Source organism: Oncorhynchus tshawytscha, linkage group LG29 (assembly GCF_018296145.1).
Source record: "Oncorhynchus tshawytscha isolate Ot180627B linkage group LG29, Otsh_v2.0, whole genome shotgun sequence".
NCBI lineage: Eukaryota > Metazoa > Chordata > Actinopteri > Salmoniformes > Salmonidae > Oncorhynchus > Oncorhynchus tshawytscha.
The window spans coordinates 10,313,587-10,332,778 of NC_056457.1; the positions used below are offsets into that span (position 1 = coordinate 10,313,587).

The following is a 19,192-nucleotide window of genomic DNA, read 5'->3' on the forward strand; positions in this document are numbered from 1 at the left end:
CTTCTATGTAGGTGTGTCTTCGAGGGAAAACCAAAATAAACCGGGAAATGTTAAATTTAACACAGGAGTAGAAGAAGTCAACCAGTGCTACCACTGCATGAATTGTGTCAGTATTTTTTGTTGTTGTTGTTAAACTAACCAACAAAATGCCTGCTACTTCTGACATACACACAGCGGAACCTTGTAATAACGAAGAGCCTAAGAAGGCAGATAGTCAGGTGGGACAAAGTTCGTTCTCTCTCTTCTGTGATGAACGCGGGTATCTGAACCAATGTGAATACATTTTGCAACATGGACATCGAAAGGGAGACCGAACAGGAACGGGGGTCATCTCTGTTTTCGGTTCACAAACGAGATACAGTCTCCGGGGTAAGTCGATTTAACTAATGTTAAGTATGTGTGGGAAGTTGTGCGTAGACGGTTAATGCACGATTAAAACATATGTAATTTTCCCGCCATGGCGGGAATTGCACAACCTAAGTTGAACGTTGCCTTCTTAACTGGCTTTGCATGGGACCTCTGTTCAAATGACTAGCTTTTTTTTTCCGTTTATCATTCCAGATCAGTTTCCTTTGCTGACGACGAAAAGGGTTTTCTGGAAAGGAATTCTCGAAGAACTACTGTGGTTTATCAAAGTAAGAAGGAAGCCATGTCCCCCGAAATAATGCACCAGTGACCACGTTTACATGCACACCAATATCCAGAAATTATTCGGAATACTCAAGTATTCTGTTTTTTAAGTTGGCTAATATTAACGTCATATCCCCTTAACAATGACCGGAATACAAGCTTTCCCGGGTTATGTGAAACTAGGAGAAAATGCCTAGGATATGGTGCTTTTTAGACGGGGAAACTCATGTAAACATCTTATTCGGTTTACTGTTTTACGCGGTCTGCGCAGGCTCCGGTTGCATAAATCGTGCCATCGTCACACAACACCCTAGACTGCGAACACCCGTGATTCAAACGTCATCGCACAACACCATAGACTGTTGGCAGTCTGGTGACGTTTCCATCTGACTGTCAAACAAATCACTTCAAAAAGTAGGCTACCTGTGCAGTTAGATCCACCATTAATAATGCCATTTATTTATCTGATATTCCATACGGGACCTTAATGCATACTGGCTACTTTCACCCCCAATAATTAACTACATTTGTTAGGCCATTTGTTTGTCAACTATAGTTGAATACATGCAGCTTCTATTCTGTCATAACTTGTTACCTTATAAGACTAGTCCTCACCAAAACAATGTCATGAATCTATAGAATGAATGCATTAATCTAGTTAACACCGGTGAAGTTGTCTCTTTCATTTAGGAACCGGGAGAAAAAGCAACAACTCAAACCGTGGAAAGATTGGACCTGTGTAAAATGTCCAATGCCATCAGTTTGATCGGTTTTAAAGAAATTAAAAGCTGAGAACGATGAAACACGTTTCTGATAAGACTTCAGTTCGTCTGGGACGCATGTTTTATGTGGTTGAAATACAGTCTGTGTGGAAGATAACACTCGAGATGCTGAACAATATTATTTCTTCACTCCTGTTGCTGAGCAAATGATTATTTGTTGTATCCATTATTCTGCAAGAGTAAATATTATATTTCCCTACATGTGAAAGGTTATAGGCCTACAGCCAGTGTCCGTCCACACTTCAGTTTTCTGTTCCATTTTACCCATATGAAGTTAAATTAGGAATATTCTGTTTATTCACGGATACAGGGATACTTGTGAACGGGATATCACATGTTCATGTAAACAGATATTCCTGAATAAGATCTTAAGTGCGACATGAGCTGCTATCCGGAATACTGTATGCATGTAAACTGGTCACTGTTATAATGCATTGAATTTAATGTTTCCACTAGATGGCGCGCCATACCAATACATCGGCCAGAGACGTTTGACGGATCTTGTTCTGTGTGTTTGCTGTAGGGCTCAACAAATGCCAAGGAGCTCGCAGAGAAAGGGGTGAAGATCTGGGATGCAAATGGATCGAGACAGTTCCTGGACAAAATGGGGTTTATAGACCGGGAGGAGGGAGACTTGGGACCCGTGTACGGTTTCCAGTGGAGGCACTATGGTGCAGAATACAGCGACATGCACAAAGGTCCATCACCCTGACATGGTGTTGTAGGATTATGTTGTGTTTCAATCCAACCAATTTGAACTGTAGTGCTTAATTCTCTTGCCTAATACTTCACTTTATAGATTACACAGGACAAGGTGTGGACCAACTACAGATGGTTATTGACACTATCAAGACTAATCCAGAAGACAGGAGAATCATAATGTGTGCATGGAACCCCAAGGGTATTTGACTGATATATTCCATTCTGATTTTGCACAGGTCTAGATATTACATTTGCAGTAATGATTTCAATGTGTATTCCACACTTAACAGTCAAGTGTTGGTTTGTATCGCTCACACCCACTCCTGTGCTGTTCTCAGACCTGCCCCACATGGTGCTGCCCCCCTGCCATGCCCTGTGCCAGTTCTATGTCATTGACGGGGAGCTGTCGTGTCAGCTGTACCAGCGCTCGGGGGACATGGGCTTGGGAGTGCCCTTCAACATCGCCAGCTACGCCCTCCTCACCTACATGATCGCTCACATCACAGGACTCAAGGTGGGGCAGACACTGGTTTAAATATCCTACTCTCAACACCTCCCTTGATTTGACTAAAAGAAAAGAGGATATTTTAATAAGAGGTGTAGTAAATTTACAAGATTTCTTGCCTTGTTTCCCCTTTTTAGCCTGGGGACTTTGTGCACACTCTGGGAGATGCTCACATCTACAGCAACCACGTCGAACCCCTCAAAGTGCAGGTAGGTTCATGACCGATACAGCAACACGGGCAACTTTGACATTGAGATATACACTGCAGTGACGGATGTGTAATGCTACAGCCAATGAGATGTGTATGCATACAGTACCAGTTAAGTTTGGCCACACCTACTCATTCAAGGGTTCTTCTTTATTTTGACTATTTTCTACAATGTAATAATATTGTCCATTTTGATGTTGTCCGTCAACAGATGACTCCCATTTTAAGAACCATTGTCTCAATCTATAGTTTTTGGACACAATGTCTGGCCGCAGCCTAAACGTGATGACCCTTCCCTTACAGCTCCAGAGAGAGATTCGGCCCTTCCCCAAGCTGAAGGTCCTCCGGACGGTTGAGAAAATAGATGACTTCCATGCAGAAGACTTTGAGATTGTTGACTACAATCCCCACCCCACCATCAAAATGCAGATGGCAGTTTAAATGGGCTTCAATTAACTAATATATGGGTGGTTGTCCTTTTAACTGATTTAAATATTCAGGTACAGTCTACCTGTTGCCTTTTTTATTTTATTTTTAGATTTAATTGTGTATTTTGTTTGTCATGTGATTTTTGTAAATAAAGAATTTATACATTTAGTTGGCACAGAGCATTGGAAACATGTTCTAATATTAAACAATTTATTGAGACAGAACAGTAGAGTACAGATCTAGGATACGCTTACACTTCCCCCAGTCATAACCTTAACAATTCATGGGGGAAATGAATAACGGACCCAAGATCCACTTCTAGGGGCAGCTTCACCCTACTCCACATTCCTCACGGGTCCAGGAGCTTCTTCCACATTTCTGAAGGGTAACAGTGTCTCAACATCTCACTGGAGTAGCCTGGATCCTAATGGAACAATGACCAACAGAAATGATGGCCATTGTGATCATTATGACTAAAACATACCTTGGGAGGCATGTAGTGGGTGTTCTGAATCACATGACTTAAAGTGCTCATCCTGAGAGACTGGAACAGATTTAATTTCAGCTCCTGACCCCAGGTCAAATATTAGTTATAATTACATGGATTTTAAAGTAATTATGGGGGTCATGGTTATATTGACTGTTTTGTCATTGTGGCTGGAATATTACCAAGTGACAGTGAAAGGAAGCCTCCACATAATACAAATATTCCAAATTATGCATCCTGTTTGCAGTAAGGGACTAAAGTAAAACTGCAAAACATTTGGCAAATAAATTCACTTTGTCCTGAATACAAAGCATTATGTTTGGGGCAAATACAACACATCACTAAGTACCACTCTTCATATTTTCAAGCATGGTGGTGGCTACATGTTATGGGTATGCTTGTCATCTGCAAGGACTAGGGAGTTTTTTGATGATACATATAAATGCCATAAGCACAGGAAAAATCCTAGAGGAAAACCTGGTCTGCTTTCCAACAGACACTGGGAGACAAATTCACCTTTCAGCAGGACAATAACCTAGAACACAAGGCCAAATATACTCTGAAGTTGCTTACCAAGACGATATTGAATGTTACTGAGTGACCTAGTTACAAAATCTATGGCAAGTCTTGAAAATGGCTATCTAGCAACAACCAACTAGACAGAGCTTGAATTATGTTCAAAAATGGTACAATCTAGGTGTGCAAAGCTTAGATTTACAGATGTAATCACTGCCAAAGGTTATTCTAACATGTACTGACTCAGGGTTGTGAATACTTATGTAAATGAAATATTTCATTTTCAAAACCTTTGCAAAAAAAAATCTAAAAACATGTTTTCACTTTGTCATTATGGGGGTATTGTGTGTAGATGGGTGAGAGAGAGAAATCGATTTAATCCATTTTTAATTCAGGCTGTAACAACAAAATGTGGAATAAGTCAAGGGGTGTGAATACTTTCTGAAGGCACTGTATCTACGTCAGTCTGTCTCTCTCTCTCTGTATGTTCCTATAGTTGTTTACTGCATCCAATGGCGTAACAGATTAGATTTACCAGTGTGTTGTTGGGTCCAATCATCTGAGGTATGAGACTTCACTGGCGAATGTCATTCTCTAGGTCAGCCCCCACAGTCTTGCACTAAATGATGAATGGACCAAGTTCAAAGTGATGGTGGCGGCTGACCTAGAGTCGCCACATACGGCAGACGATTGGACCCAACAACACACAGGTAAATTGAATCTGTTATTCCATTGGATGCAGTAAACATAATGCAGTTGATTGGACCAATTCATCCTGTTGCCAATTGTCTTCTCTGTTTAAGACGATTGATGCCAACCAGAGGTTGGACATAGGCGACCTGGGGGACCAGGCTGGCTGAGTACAAACCCATGTGGATCAAAGAGCCACCTCCGACAACATCCTGGGACATGCTGCCATCTCCAAGGTGATAAGGTGAAGTGGAACGGATCTGAGGCCTGGGCTCTTTCTGAATGTGTCTTTCTGTGATTCCTCACATCCTATTTCCTCACTTCCTTCTCAACTATGTTGGAGAAGGTCTTTCCCCCCGGACCTTCTTCAAAAACAGTTTTTTTTGTTTGCAAATATATTAAAAAAGTAAAACAGAAATACTTTATTTACATAAGTATTCAAACCCTTTGCTATGAGACTTGAGGAACTACAATGGTGTTGATCCATCCTCAGTCTTTTCATATCACAACCATTAAACTCGGTTTTAAAGTCAAATCAAATCTAATTTGTCATGTGCCGAATACAACAGGTTACCATGCACCGAATACAACCTTACCGTATAATGTTTACTTATAAGCCCTCGGCCTCTTGGTGAAATCCGTGAGCACTTTCCTTCCTCTCCGACAACTGAGTTAGGAAAGACGTCTATATCGTTGTAGTGACTGGGTGTATTGATACACTATCCCAAGTGTAATTATTAACTTCACCGTGCTCAAAAGGATATTCAATGTTATATTATATCAATGATATTCAATTAACCCATTTACCCAATAGGTGCCCTTCTTTGCAAGGCATTGGAAAACCTCCCTGGTCTTTGTGGTTGATTCTGTGTTTGAAATCCCCTGCTTGACTGAGGGACCTCACAGATGTGTGGAGTACAGAGATGAGGTAATCAATTCAATAGAGTGAGTCCATGCAACTTATGTTTTTCTCCTGAATTTATTTAGGCTTGCCATAACAAAGGCTTTGAATACTCATTGACTCAATACATTTCAGCTTTTCAATTATTCATTTGTAAACATTTCTAAAAACATAATTCCACTATGACATTATGGGTTATGTGTAGGCCAGTCATGCAAAATCACAATTTAATGTATTTTAAATTACACAACCAAATATAGGAAAAAGTGAATACTTTGTGTATTAAAGTAGTCAAAAGTTTAGAATTTGGTTCCATATTCCTAGCACGCAATGACAACATCAAGCTTCCGACTCTGCATATTAGTTGGATGTTTTTGCAGCTCTGATTCTACCGATAGCTACGCTATTGAGGAAAAATGTACGTTCTATGCCTGTGATATGTGGTTGTCCCACCTAGCCATTTTAAGAGGAATGCACAAAGTCGCTCTGGATAACAGCGTCTGCTAAATTACTGAAATGTAAAACATTTAACACTGCATTCAGGACCGCCGCTGTGGCCAACTGAATTAATCATTTCTCTGGTCCAATCCGGCACAAATTGGGGAAAAGTGCTGCACACACACACACCTTTCAGTGAAGGGCTACAGGTAGCCTAGCGGGGAGAGCGTTGCGCCAGTAACTGAAAATTTGCTAGATCAAATCCCCAAGCTGACAAGGTGCAAATCTGTCGTTCTGCACCTGAACGAGGAACTACAATGGTGTTGATCCATCCTCAGTCGTTAACTCATCATTGTAAATAAGAATTTGTTCTTAACCGACTTGCCTAGTGGAGTGGCTGTATATGTAGGCATACTCACCCATCACATCTGCCCACTGCTGGTGAGAAGGTAAAATCCACAGAAATAACTAATCTCCTCTAGATTTCCCCACAACTAGGTTTGACAGGGTTTCCACAGCACACACCACCGCAGTTTGAAGGGACAAAAGTGAAAGTTAGTGATTCATTTGAAAACCGTAGATAGTATTATCCTCAGACTAGCAGGCAGGTTGACATTGGGACAACTAGCATAAAATCTGCATAAATCTGTAAAATAATATGGTCAGCCTGCATTTGTTCTAGTTGTGCCTATTAATACAAAGCCAGCCACATATTACCACAAGATGACGCTGTGGATAACATGTGTTTGTTGGTTACAGAAAGCCAACCAATTATAATACTCCAAAATGTATTTAAATTGTGTAGTTTGTGGATCAAGAATCTGACCAATTTCTGTGCCGCTGCCCACAAGTAAAAGTCAACCCATATCCTCGCATTCCTTGATCAGTTTCGATGACAACATAGGCGACAGAGTAGTCCAGGTTGGTGATGAAAGAAGCAAATGTATTATTGCATTGTGTAATAGTTAGAACTACTGGTGGTACCTTATGTATAACATTTTACGTGAAGCAAGCGCAGCAGCAATTATTGACTTTTGTCTGCAACAAATCAGTCATTACATTGATGCACGTACCATTGCGCCTGAACAATGATGCTCAAAATACGTTTGAAATCTGACATCACTGACTGTCAATTTGATATTTGTAGAATTCAAATTTTAAAAAAGCTAACAGGGATGTAGCCCCTTCTGTAGTACTATCGCAATTTCAACAGGGAGTCCAGCCCACTGCGACTGGTTGAAATGCCTCTGCACCTCGCAATAATGTGATTGTCACATGACTTCATGCATAGTGGCTGCAATGTAACTGACAAAAATCAATTCATGCCAAGAATATGAATCATTCTGACAGCTCGAGATTCATAAAATGTTGTGCCTATTGTCCGTATTAAACTAATGAATCTCACGAATTCAATACAGAATAACATACAAATTAGAATCAGAAATGTTTATTTTCCAACTGTACAAATTCCACAGATTAGTATCTAAACCAAAATTATTTATCTTTCCCCCGTCTTTGCTGTCCTTTTTATAAAATCAGGATTTTGTACAATGCCCTTCTTTAAAACCCCAGTTGACCAATCTATGTTCTGCCCATCTGTGTAAGTATGCATAATCAAATGTAACACTTAACTGATGAGTTTAAAGAAGAGTCAAATGACCCCTGTGGATGCGTCATGACGCATTAAAATGACCTTCCTCCATTTTGCGGTCTTAAAATATGACTAACCGTTCACTGGTTCTGACTAATGTATTAAAGGAAGACTCGGCGATATGATGTAGGTGCACAAAATAAACAGCATAGTGGGTCAAATTCCGCAACTACTAAGAGCTTTGAAGCGCGAGGCTAAACTCCCCCACTGTTTTGGTCCCGTACCTTCCACGCTCTTACAGCGTGAAGGGAACCCTTGCGCAAGCACTGTCTGTGACTGAGGGAGCAAAGGCTTGCATCTCGCTCATCGCAATATCTGCGGTGCTGCTCGTGGCAACGTCACTTCGCTGAGTCTACCTTTAAAAACAATAATGTCTGAATAAAAACGTATCCTCTTTGTATCTAGGCTGAAACTGTTGACTGAATGAAATCCGTTCACACTATAAAATCGCATGTAGTCAAAATAAAACAGTGTTTAGGTGCTTTGGCAATATTTTCCCATAATAGAAAAAATGGTTTCCTTTTCGAGCATCTTCAGGTCTGAAAATAGAACATGTGATGAGTCTAGTAAATGACAACCATGTAAGTGAAAGAAAAGGCCAAGTCCTTTTTAACATAATTGTGTACAAGTTATTGCTGGCCCGTAACTGCCAAATCAGGTGGTTGCATCCATAAATTCTAATTCTGGTCCTAGATGTACATTAGTCTATACTAGCTCCATTCAATATTGCCTCCTGTTGCGTAGTGCTATGACATGTGCAGAGACAATCTGCGTTGGCATGTAGCTTAGTGATCTACAGGGCTGTCGGCATTGCCAGGTGAGAGCTGAATATTGTCCTATCTCACAGTGATACATTGCTCCGGGGTAAAGTTTCCCTTAGATAGAGATCTAGGATCAGCTTCCTCTCCTGTAATCCTCACCTAAAGAATTTGTAGGGAAAATGCTAAACTGTCTCCAGATCAGAGTACAAGGGAAACAAGGTTTAGTCATACGCTGTAGTGATCTTTAAAGAGGTAATATAACTTGGCATGGCAACAGTTTGTCTTGGACACATAACAGGATGGACTTAGTGTTGTAGAAATGTCCTGCATGTTAATGAAGGACTCGAGGGCTTCACATGAACCTAGAACTATTTCCATGATATGAATAATTCTTAGTTTATATAGAATAAAATCAACTAATAGAAATAAAATAGAAAATGAGCAGACAAGTCGGACCCACGCAACTGTCCCTGATCCGCGCCACTCAAGTCGATCATTCAGAAAAACATGTAGAAAGAAAAGCATTTTCCAGTTGAACACAGAACTGAATTCTCATTTGAAATATTCCCACAGTACTTGCCTTCGAGTTTACACAGGCAGCCCAACTCTGATCTTAATTTCACTAATTGATCTTTTACCCAATCAGATCAGCTCTGAAAAATATTTAAAAAGATCTGATACGATTGGTCAAGACCAATTAGTGGAAAAATGAGCAGAATTGGGCTGCCTATTTCTAAACGCAGCCGTACAGTACATCCTTCTCTCTTGTCCTCCATTTCAAAGAGCTCCCATTCCGAGAGCCTCTACCTGATGGGCTTTCTCGTGCCATTTTCATGGTTCAACAAATTTGTTAAAACAACTACACAGTTGAATGATTGGTCACTTTGAAAATGAACATGATCATTGAGGACAAAATAAAATAGTAAATTCATACAAACTAAGACTATATGTAGTACCTGAAATTAAAAATAAACAGAACGTAAAAATAAAATTTAAAAAAGATTTAAAAAAAAATTATCATCAGCGATAGCAGTGGTTTGTGCAACTTGATAACCAAGCTTCCAGTTGGCTTTTCTGAAGCACATTATTCATAGAATTACGTCTCCATGCGTCTGTATCCAAGTCTGCTCCTCCTGGGTGGAGAGATACATTGCACGGTGAAGTGGTCCAGGGCTGCGCTGCGGCCAGGCCTGACTATAGGTTATCCCCAGGCTGGTATTGTGGCTCCGTGGCTGTGAAGTAGTCCTCCAGGAAGGACTGGATGTACTCGAAGGTGGGCCTCTCATCAGGGTCCTTCTTCCAGCACAGCTTCATCATCTCGTGGAGGGACTCTGGGCAGCCCTGGGGGCAGGGCATACGGTACCCCCGCTCCACCTGCTCCAGGACCTCCCTGTTCACCATGCCTGGGTGGAGAGAGAATAAGACAGAGAGAGAAAGAGAGACACAGAAAGAGGGGGAGGGTGGGGGTCAGTCTGTTTAGTGCCCATTACATTAACAGTGCAGTAAACCATGTGAGTTAAGTCACAATAAAAATCAAGATTATCCACAACAAAACAAGGTCTGTGATCTATTTCCATTGTCACAGTCACGAGATGGCAGTGCATTGTGAAATCACCCAATAGCTCCATTCGACTATTACACCCCACCCGAAAAACATAAATAAAAAAGGGGTCTGAATGTTAGTGTGTGTGTCAGTGTTTCACAGCACCCGTCAGCCTCTCTCTCCCCTGAGCCCGATCAGTCTGGGACAGATGGTTATAAACAAGAGTGGTGTTCAATCTCCAGATCAGACCCTACCAGATGGTTCTCTCTAACCTCAGTCAGTGTTTATCCCGTAGAGACAAAAACAGCCATCACGACAGTGTCACCCCCAGCCCACTTCCTAGGACAGTATTAACCAGTCTAGGCTACAAAGACTTCCTTGTTTACATTGTGCTGGCACGACTCCTCCTGGTTACACAAGACACCTAGATCACACAATTGACTAATCCTAACCAGATAGACAGCCTCAGACTGCCATTGTTGTTATGGGATTTGCATTCTAAAAGGCATTGTAATCCCTACATAGTGCCCACTCCATGTGAGCCCAAGTCAAAAGAAGTGCAGTATATAGGACAGAGGTATTCAACTCTTACCCTACGAGGTCCGAAGCCTGCTCGTTTTCTGCAATACCTGATAATTAATTGCACCCACCTGGTGTCCTGGGTCTATGTTAGTCCCTGATTGGAGGGGAACAATGAAAGAACACAGTGGAACTGGTTTGGAGGTCCAGAGTTGAGTTTGAGGGATATGGGGGCCCATGTGGGACACAAACATTGTTTTGTCTGTTCTTACCTGGGTAGGGCACCCTGCCCTTGGTGACCAGTTCAGTGAGTAAGATGCCGAAGGACCAGCCATCTGACTTGATGGTGAAGCGGCCGTACAGGGCAGCCTCAGGAGCCGTCCACTTGATGGGGAACTTGGCACCTACAAACCAGGAGCAGGAGGGGAAGAGATGGGCAGAGACAAAGAAGAGAGGGGAGAGAGAAGGAGAGACAGAACATTAAACTCCACTAGGGGTCATTAGGGAGCCTAGAGTCATAATAGAACCACTGAGAATAGAACCACTGAGAATAGAACCAGAGAATTGACCCATATCAAAGTTTATGCTTCAGTCTGCCATGACAATTACACTATTGACCTCGAACAAAACAATTCAACATTTTTCTTTAACCTATCATACTTGGTTTTTAAAAATGGTTTAAGTCAGATCTAATTGCAAAGGAAACTGGTTGAACTAAGATACAACATTGTCAATAAAGACAGATTCTTGTATGTGAACTGCAGGGTAAAAACAAAAAGTCACATTCCATAAGGTTTAAGACTAGTGTTGAGTGGGAAAAACAGTGGTATTGTCAGGGACGCCTGTTTCTCTGCTCAAACCTTTGGTCTTAAATGGTTAAGCAGCAGGCAGCTTGAGAGTCAGAGTTTACTCACCGCAACTAATCAGAGTAAATATGAGCATCTGCTTTCCGCTATTAGCTTAATTTACCATGGTAGGAAACAACAGGGTTTAATCTACGCCAGTGACCTCACACTTCCGCCCCCCTCATATACATCTCAAACGACTGTGACATTAAGCCCTATGTCCCCGTAATCTCTCCTTTTTCCTGAAGAGTGCACCCGTTGACTACTTCCCCCAAATGTAAAATCATTGTAGTGGTGTGGGCATGGGGTAGAGGAAGGTTCCATATATTAATAATAACACAATAATATACAAGTAATTTCAAATCCATGACAGGAAGTGAACAAGTAAGCAACACTTCGGGAGAAAGGAGAGATTATTGGGACGCAACCAGAGAGTTCTAAGCCCTCTGTCTGTCTGTCTCGGGGCCTAGCGGTTATCTACGCTAGGCCAGTAACCAAAAGGTTGCTGGTTCGAATCCCCGAGCCGGCAAAGGTGGAAAAATCTGCTGTTCTCTCCTTGAGCAAGGCAGTTCACCCCAAACAACAACTGTTCCCCAGGCGCCGATGACGTGGATGTCGATTGAGGCAGCACCCCGCACCCCTCTGATTCAGAGAGGGGTTGTGTTAAATGCGGAAGACACATTTCGGGTTGAATGCATTCAGTTGTGCAACTGGCTAGGTATCCTCTTTCCACCCATACACACCTGCAACAACTGGGATTCTAAGTCCCTCTGTCTCGGTGCTCTACTAACCTTGCCTAGCCGTGTACTCGTTGTCCTCGATCAGCCTAGCCAGACCGAAGTCGGCGATTTTGCACACCAGGTTGTCCCCGACCAGGATGTTAGCGGCGCGCAGGTCCCTGTGGATGTAGTTCATCCTCTCGATGAAAGCCATACCGTCAGCGATCTGAGAAAACAAGCAGATTAATTTAACACACCGTTTGATCACAGAGGCTCGGGTTAATAATTGATGTGATCCACTCTGAGAGCAGAGCCGTTGGTCCTGTGTAAGTCCCAAATGGCACCCTATTCCCTATTTAGTCAACTCCCTTTGACCAGGGCTCTTTTGGGATGCAGTCTTACAAACAGGAGGGAGAATGCTGGTGATGGATGCGGAAGAGTGCACTAAATTGGTTCTCTTGTACAGCAGTGTACTACGGGCATTAAAAACAGCTCAAACCTATCCTTAGGTGGAAACACAGAGGGGCGAGACACTTGGAAACATACATGGCAGCTACAGGCTACATATGTAGAAATGTCCATGTTTACTGAGAGGTTGACTTTGGACTTACCTGTGCTGCCATATCCACCAGCAAGGGAAGCTTGAGGAATTTACCGTCTCCCTCCTTTAGGAAGTCCAGCAAACTTCCTACAAAAACAACATCAGCAAAACATGACAGTTACAGTACCAGAGAGACTGCAGCTAAATGTTGCAACAGCGAAATACCACCATAGAAATAGTGAGACTGAAGACTTCTTAAAATACACCTTCTTAAATATTCATGATCCTTCCCTTGGTATTGATGAAGCTAGCAGCTTCTGTCTATGTTCGGTACACAGCTCCTAATGACATCTAGTGCGTGCCCCAAATGGCACCCTATTCCCTATATAGTGCACTACTTTTGACCAGAGCCCTATGGGACCCTGGTGGGAAAAGTAGCAGACTATATAGGGAATAGGGTGCCATTTGGGGCGTAGGCAGCGCCATTTCCTCAGTGTGAGAGAGGGACATCGTTCTTTTAATTGACCCCTGAACCAAGATTAGAATCAAGGGGATACCAACGGAATAAACACACACACACACGTTCCTCTGGTGCATTTATACATATATACACAGGGGTCACTGAGTCCATTTAAAAAGGGATGAGTCATCAGCGTTCAATCACTAATAAAAAAAGAAACAGGGTGACTCATTGCAGCTGAGAAAGATGAAAGCTTGCCACAAAACTGCTGCAGTTCTCAATTAAATATATCTCTGCTTCGGGCCTTATAAAACCCCACATGGGATTCCCAAGGACTTTCAAACTGTAGGGTACGTTAATTAAAAACGGCCATACATTTTAAATGGGGTCCTTTAAGGAAATTGTCCGGGATACATGCCGATAGGACGACGTGTGTGTTGTGGCGTGATATCTAAAAGTTCGGATTTCGAAACATCTCATCAATTCGGCGCCTGAACAACCTTCGGCGTCGTGCAACAACTGACATCAAAATCTCTGGCATGTGGCCAACGTTCACTACATTTAATAAAATACCAAGTTCTCCAACTCCATCACACACACGTATAACAAGGTCCAGCTGAGCCAGCCAGCTAATCACCTCCCCCAGGCATGTGTGTGTATGGGACCCTTCTGGAGAGAAACTCCAGCTATAATGTTTTAATTACACATCTAATCAGCCGTGAGGAATCTGTCAACATCACGCTGCCAGCCACATACGTCACCGCATCTGGACTGGAGAAGGAGAGGCTGTGTTTATCTGTGTCTGTCGGGGAAAGTATTCAGACCCCTTGACTTTTTCCACATTTTGTTACGTTACAGCCAACTTCTAAAATGTATTAAATTCCACCCCCCCATCAATCTACACACAATACACCCATAATGACAAAGCAAAAACAGTTTATGTTTGCAAGCAAAAAAACAAAAAACTGAAATATCAAATTTCTATAAGTATTCAGACCCTTTACTCAGTACTTTGTTGAAGCACCTTTGGCAGCGATTACAGCCTTGAGTCTTCTTGGGCATGATGCTACAAGCTTGGTACACCTGTATTTGGGGAGTTTCGCCCCTTCTACTCTGCAATTCCTCTCAAGCTCTGTCAGGTTGGATGGGGAGCGTCGCCGCACAGCTATTTTCAGTTCTCTCCAGAAATGTTCAATCGGGTTCAAGTCCGGGCTCTGGCTGGCCCACTCAAGGACATTCAGAGACTTGTCCCAAAGCCACTCCTGCGTTGTCTTGGCTGTGTGCTTAGGGTCATTGTCCCGTTGGAAGGTGAATCTTTGCCCCAGTCTGAGGTCCTGAGTGCTCTGGAGCAGGTTTTCATCAAGGATCTCTCTTTACTGTGCTCCATTCAGCTTTCCCTGGATCCTGACTAGACTTTTACTGAGGAGTGGCTTCCGTCTGGCCACTCGACCATAAATGCGTAATTGGTGGAGAGCTGCAGGGATGGTTGTCCTTCTGGAAGGTTCTCCCATCTCCACAGGGGAACTCTGGAGCTCTGTCAGGGTGACCTGACCAAGGCCCTTCTCCCCTGATAGCTCAGTTTGCCTGGGCAGCCAGCTCTAGGAAGAGGTTCCAAACTTCTTTCATTTAAGAATGATGTAAAGCCACTGTGTTCTTGCTGCATAAATGTTTTGGTACCCTTCCCCAGATCTGTGCCTCGACACAATCCTCTCTCTCGGAGCTCTACGGACAATTCCTTTAACCTCATGGCTTGGTTTTTGCTCTGACATGCACTGTCAACTGTGGGACCTTATATAGACAGGTGTGTGCCTTTCCAAATCATGTCCAATCAATTGAATTTACCACAGGTGGACTCCAATCAAGTTGTAGAAACATCTCAAGGATGATTAATGGAAACAGGATGCATCTGAGCTCAATTTTGAGTCTCATAGCAAAGGGTCTGAACACTTATGTAAATAAGGTTTCTGTTTTTTTATTTGTAATATATTTGCAAAAAAATGTTTACAACTATTTTCACTTTGTCAATCTACACACAATACCCCATAACGACAATGCAAAAACAGGTTTTTATATTTCACTGATATTTCATTTTTCTAAATGTATTTTTAAAATAAATTTCCCAACATTTAAAAAAACATGTTTTTGCTTTCTCATTATGGGGTATTGTGTGTAGATTGATGAGAAACACCCCCACTAATTTAACACATTTTAGAATAAGCTGTAATGTAACAAAATGTGGAAAAAGTCAATGGGTCTGAATACTTTCCAAATGCACTGTATCCACACACACACACACACACCTTTGGCCATGTACTCAGTGACGATGTAGATGGGTTCCTCAGACACCACGGCGTAGAGGGGCACCAGCTTGTCGTGTCTCAGCTTCTTCATGATCTGGGCCTCCTGGAGGAAGGCCTCGGGGGACATGGTGCCTGGCTTCAGGGTCTTAATGGCCACCTTGGTGGTGCCGTTCCACGTGCCTGAATAGAATTACAGAATTAGAATGAGCCGGGTCATGCTGCTACTTACTGAAGAAGCAAGACATTGGTGTAAAAACAGGAGTAAACAAATAGTAGTGTTCAGCACAGTACACATTCTGGCACCATATTCCCTATACAGCCCGGTCAAAAGCAGTGCACTACATAGAGAATAGGGTGCCATTTGGGATGCAGCCCCCCGACATAATACAGTACGGGTGTATTTGGGTACATGAACACATGTAGTTATGAGCTGTGGCTGGATGGACTTGTGTCTCACTCTGAAAGAGAATGCTACTTCCTCCGGAGTTAAAAGTTAAGGAGGAAGCATCTGAAGGAAGTGAAAGATTCCCTGGCCTGGGATAAAAATAGTGTAATATATTTCCTGTCTGTTCAGACCATCCAGATTGTGTGTGTGTGGGCGTGCATATTTGTTCTTTGTGTGTGTGTGTGTGTGTGTGTGTGCCCGTCTGTGTCTAAACAGTATTTGGTCTTACCCATCCAGACCTCTCCGAAGCATCCCTGGCCCAGTTTGAGCTCCAGGCGTAGGGACTCCCGGGGGATCTCCCAGGCATCCTTGGCCAGTCCCTGGGTCTGGGGCTTCACCGTGGGGCACATCGTGGTCAGCCGGTAGCACAGACCGTCTGCATGCTCTGCGTGGGGGGCACAAACAATCATGTAGGGATTCTTATGAATCCCAGCAGTAAAGTACGAGGGAAACCCAGCGAAGCTTAAAAAGGGGACATTTCACACAACACTACAAGTTTGCCTGTCAGACATGCGATACGGCTGAATTTAGACACGCCTATAATAGAGCTAAATATGAATGAGAATTGGATGATTTAACACGACAGGGACCTCTTGCTTTTATAGTGCACTAGAGCGAGGTTTTCTTTGCCCCAAATGCCACACTATTCCCTATATGGTGCAAAGTTTTTTTAAATGTAGGGAGCAGGGTGCCATTTGTGACGGAGACATAAAGTGGGCTCTCCCAGAGAGTTTTAACCTCTCTCCTTCTGCTGAAAGGGAGGCATTTAGGGAAGGTCTTTATTAAATATTCAATCTGTGAGCCATTCATCTAGCTGGGGAAATCACAGGGTCAATTACAGGTAAGCCTGCTACTACAGAAGCACAGATGTGAGAGAGAGACCGCAGTGAATGAGTGTGGATTTATCATCAGAAACTGCACTTGGAGAAGGGGAGGAAGCTGTGAATAAGACCGTTACTGCGGAGCTTCACTGGGGGGGGTGTTGGGAAAAACAGGTTTTAACTGCGACATTTTGCCAGCGCGAACAGAATGTGAGCCACTTTATCAAGTGTTCTATTGCGTGAGCTACCCGTCAAACTCTTGAAAATAGAACCAGAGTGTCATTTTACGCTGAGCCGTGTTGCTTAGGCCCAGGTTTCATAGAAAGGAATAGGAGCATCTCACGCTCAGCAAGGTTACGTTTCCAGTGTAGCAGGCCTGTTAAAGAGTGAGTTTGAGAGAGAAAGTGAGTGTTGGAGAGATCGAGAGACCATAAATAAAAGGAGGTAGAAGACATACCTGTGTAGTGTTTGACCAGTTTCTGCAGCGTGTCAAACTGGGCTCGCGTGGTGATGTAGTAACCCCCGTTGTCAAGTTTGCGGATCTTGTAGTGTTTCACATTGTCGCCTTTGGCATCGTCCCAGTCCCGTATGGACAGGGAGTAAGCACCTGGAGACAATGACCAGATTCTTCGTCCATCCAAGCAACAGTATTAAGACCTAGGCTTTATTCATGGAAATGTGAGTGTCACTGGCTATTTCTCAAATGACTCCATATTCCCCATTATAGTGCACGACTTTGTCTTAGGGTATACCATATGACTTCAGGGCTAGTATTCAAAGTGGGTCAGAGTGCTGACCTACGATCAGTTCCCACTTGTCCATGTAGTCTTATTCAGTGTGATCTCAAAGGCTAAACTGATCCTTAAAATCAGCAGTCATACTCTGAGATGCTTGGAACATACCGGACCCCAGTCAACACAAAAGTAGTGCACTACATTGAGAAATGGCGTGTATAACTAGAGACGCAGCCCGTGCACGTTCGCACGTCAATCGTCTTCACCTTTAGTAGTTTCACTCTCTCGCACCAGGAAGGTGCCTCGGTTGTTGCCTTGATTCAACAGCAGCCTCTCAGCATCTTTACGTCCCATTTTACCAAAGTACCACCTGAGGAAGGACACAGAAATAGAACAAGTAGAGCCTTTGTAAAATGTTGCAGTACAGCAGTTTCCCAAATCTGTCCTTGAGAATCCCCAGCCGCTCCAAGTATTTGAAGAGCATTTTATGTGTTCCAGAACTAGCACACCATTCTATTTCTATGGAAGGACCCACATTTACAGCAATACCAGCTTATGTTACTATGAACTTTACTTGAATCAATACTAGCAAACTTCAAAATACACAACGAGAGGAAATAAAGCATCGACTCCATCAGGGTCAATCTAACAAACCGGATAACATTCAATTTCCTTGCTAAACGATCAACCTCTAAGCTCATATAGGAGATTGTGGCTGAAACCCCCTGTGGCCATATGTATGAAGTGCAGGGCTCTACACAGAGAACATGTGCTCCTAAATTTAAAAATGTAGGAACACAAAGAAATGTAAGATCACAATGAAAGTATTTTAGGAAGAGTATTGATAAGATAAAAAAAAGTTGATTAAAAAAAGTATTAAAGCACAATGCCTCAAATATTTAGTTACTGAGGGTAGACAAATGTTCAGCTGCCCCTTTAAGTGTGGCAGGTTGGCGTGGTAACAGGGCACTCGCATGGCATGCAGGCTCGCATGTCTGTGAGGTCTCTTCACTAGCAGTTGAGCAAGTTCAAACTAAAAACAACCTAGCGTGTGAACAAAACAACGTAGCCTAAATAGCCAAGTAACACAAGGACAAAGTCTGCCCTATGATGGGGTGTGAGGTTTTCATCTGACATTGACTGATACCGATTTGATTATGACCGAGCTCTTTTCTGGAGCCTGGAGAGGGTGTGCTCTGGGCTTGGAGAGATGACTGCACCGCAAAATGTTCCTGGGGGTGGCACGGACATTGTGTCACCGCTGGGGGTATGGAGACAACCCCGGTGTCCACTATGAATCGTTCAGGGGAGAATTCTCCCCTTACTTCAGCAAAGGCCCATGCTGGAAGTTTGTGCCCCCACGCATCGCCAAGAGGTTAGAGGACAGTGTTTAGGGCCTGGGCAAAGTGTTCATTTACCTCAGGCCAACTGCTATGATGCTCCTTTATTTGGCGGGGGAATATGCATCATGTACCCAGTGGCCGTTTTAGAAAGTGCCATCCCGCCTTGCTGTCACATGTCCATTAGTTTGGGTAGTGTGTGCGCGTTTAAGGGTCGAGTGGTGA

General features: G+C 43.0%; 2 protein-coding genes across 2 annotated transcripts in view; one reads left to right on the forward strand and one right to left on the reverse strand.

Moving 5' to 3' along the window:
* The first annotated feature begins 29 nt into the window (after positions 1 to 29).
* tyms (thymidylate synthetase) lies at positions 30 to 3,424 on the forward strand. The gene is made up of 7 exons (XM_024393026.2): positions 30 to 369; positions 562 to 635; positions 1,936 to 2,110; positions 2,212 to 2,313; positions 2,453 to 2,628; positions 2,757 to 2,828; positions 3,131 to 3,424. Exons 1-7 carry the CDS (start codon positions 147 to 149, stop codon positions 3,266 to 3,268), a joined length of 960 nt encoding a protein of 319 aa, XP_024248794.1. The 5' UTR covers positions 30 to 146; the 3' UTR covers positions 3,269 to 3,424.
* Positions 3,425 to 7,719: 4,295 nt separating this feature from the next.
* LOC112227970 (tyrosine-protein kinase yes) overlaps positions 7,720 to 19,192 on the reverse strand; it is a 35,672-nt gene continuing 24,199 nt past the window's right edge. Inside the window, exons 5-12 of the mRNA XM_024393021.2 lie at positions 17,894 to 17,997; positions 17,351 to 17,500; positions 16,302 to 16,457; positions 15,628 to 15,807; positions 12,938 to 13,014; positions 12,399 to 12,552; positions 11,035 to 11,166; positions 7,720 to 10,103 (exon numbers count right to left, since the gene is read on the reverse strand). Coding sequence (XP_024248789.2) covers positions 9,895 to 10,103; positions 11,035 to 11,166; positions 12,399 to 12,552; positions 12,938 to 13,014; positions 15,628 to 15,807; positions 16,302 to 16,457; positions 17,351 to 17,500; positions 17,894 to 17,997 — 1,162 coding nt within the window. The 3' untranslated portion in view covers positions 7,720 to 9,894. The remainder of the gene's footprint in view (positions 10,104 to 11,034; positions 11,167 to 12,398; positions 12,553 to 12,937; positions 13,015 to 15,627; positions 15,808 to 16,301; positions 16,458 to 17,350; positions 17,501 to 17,893; positions 17,998 to 19,192) is intronic.

What these genes read in the sequence shown, in the direction of transcription:
- tyms (XM_024393026.2), top strand. Translation starts at nt 147, where the DNA reads ATGCCTGCTACTTCTGACATACACACAGCGGAACCTTGTAATAACGAA. An exon ending in AACGAGATACAGTCTCCGGG is followed by an intron (nt 370 to 561) that starts GTAAGTCGATTT and finishes TTATCATTCCAG; the next exon opens with ATCAGTTTCCTTTGCTGACG. An exon ending in CTCACATCACAGGACTCAAG is followed by an intron (nt 2,629 to 2,756) that starts GTGGGGCAGACA and finishes TCCCCTTTTTAG; the next exon opens with CCTGGGGACTTTGTGCACAC.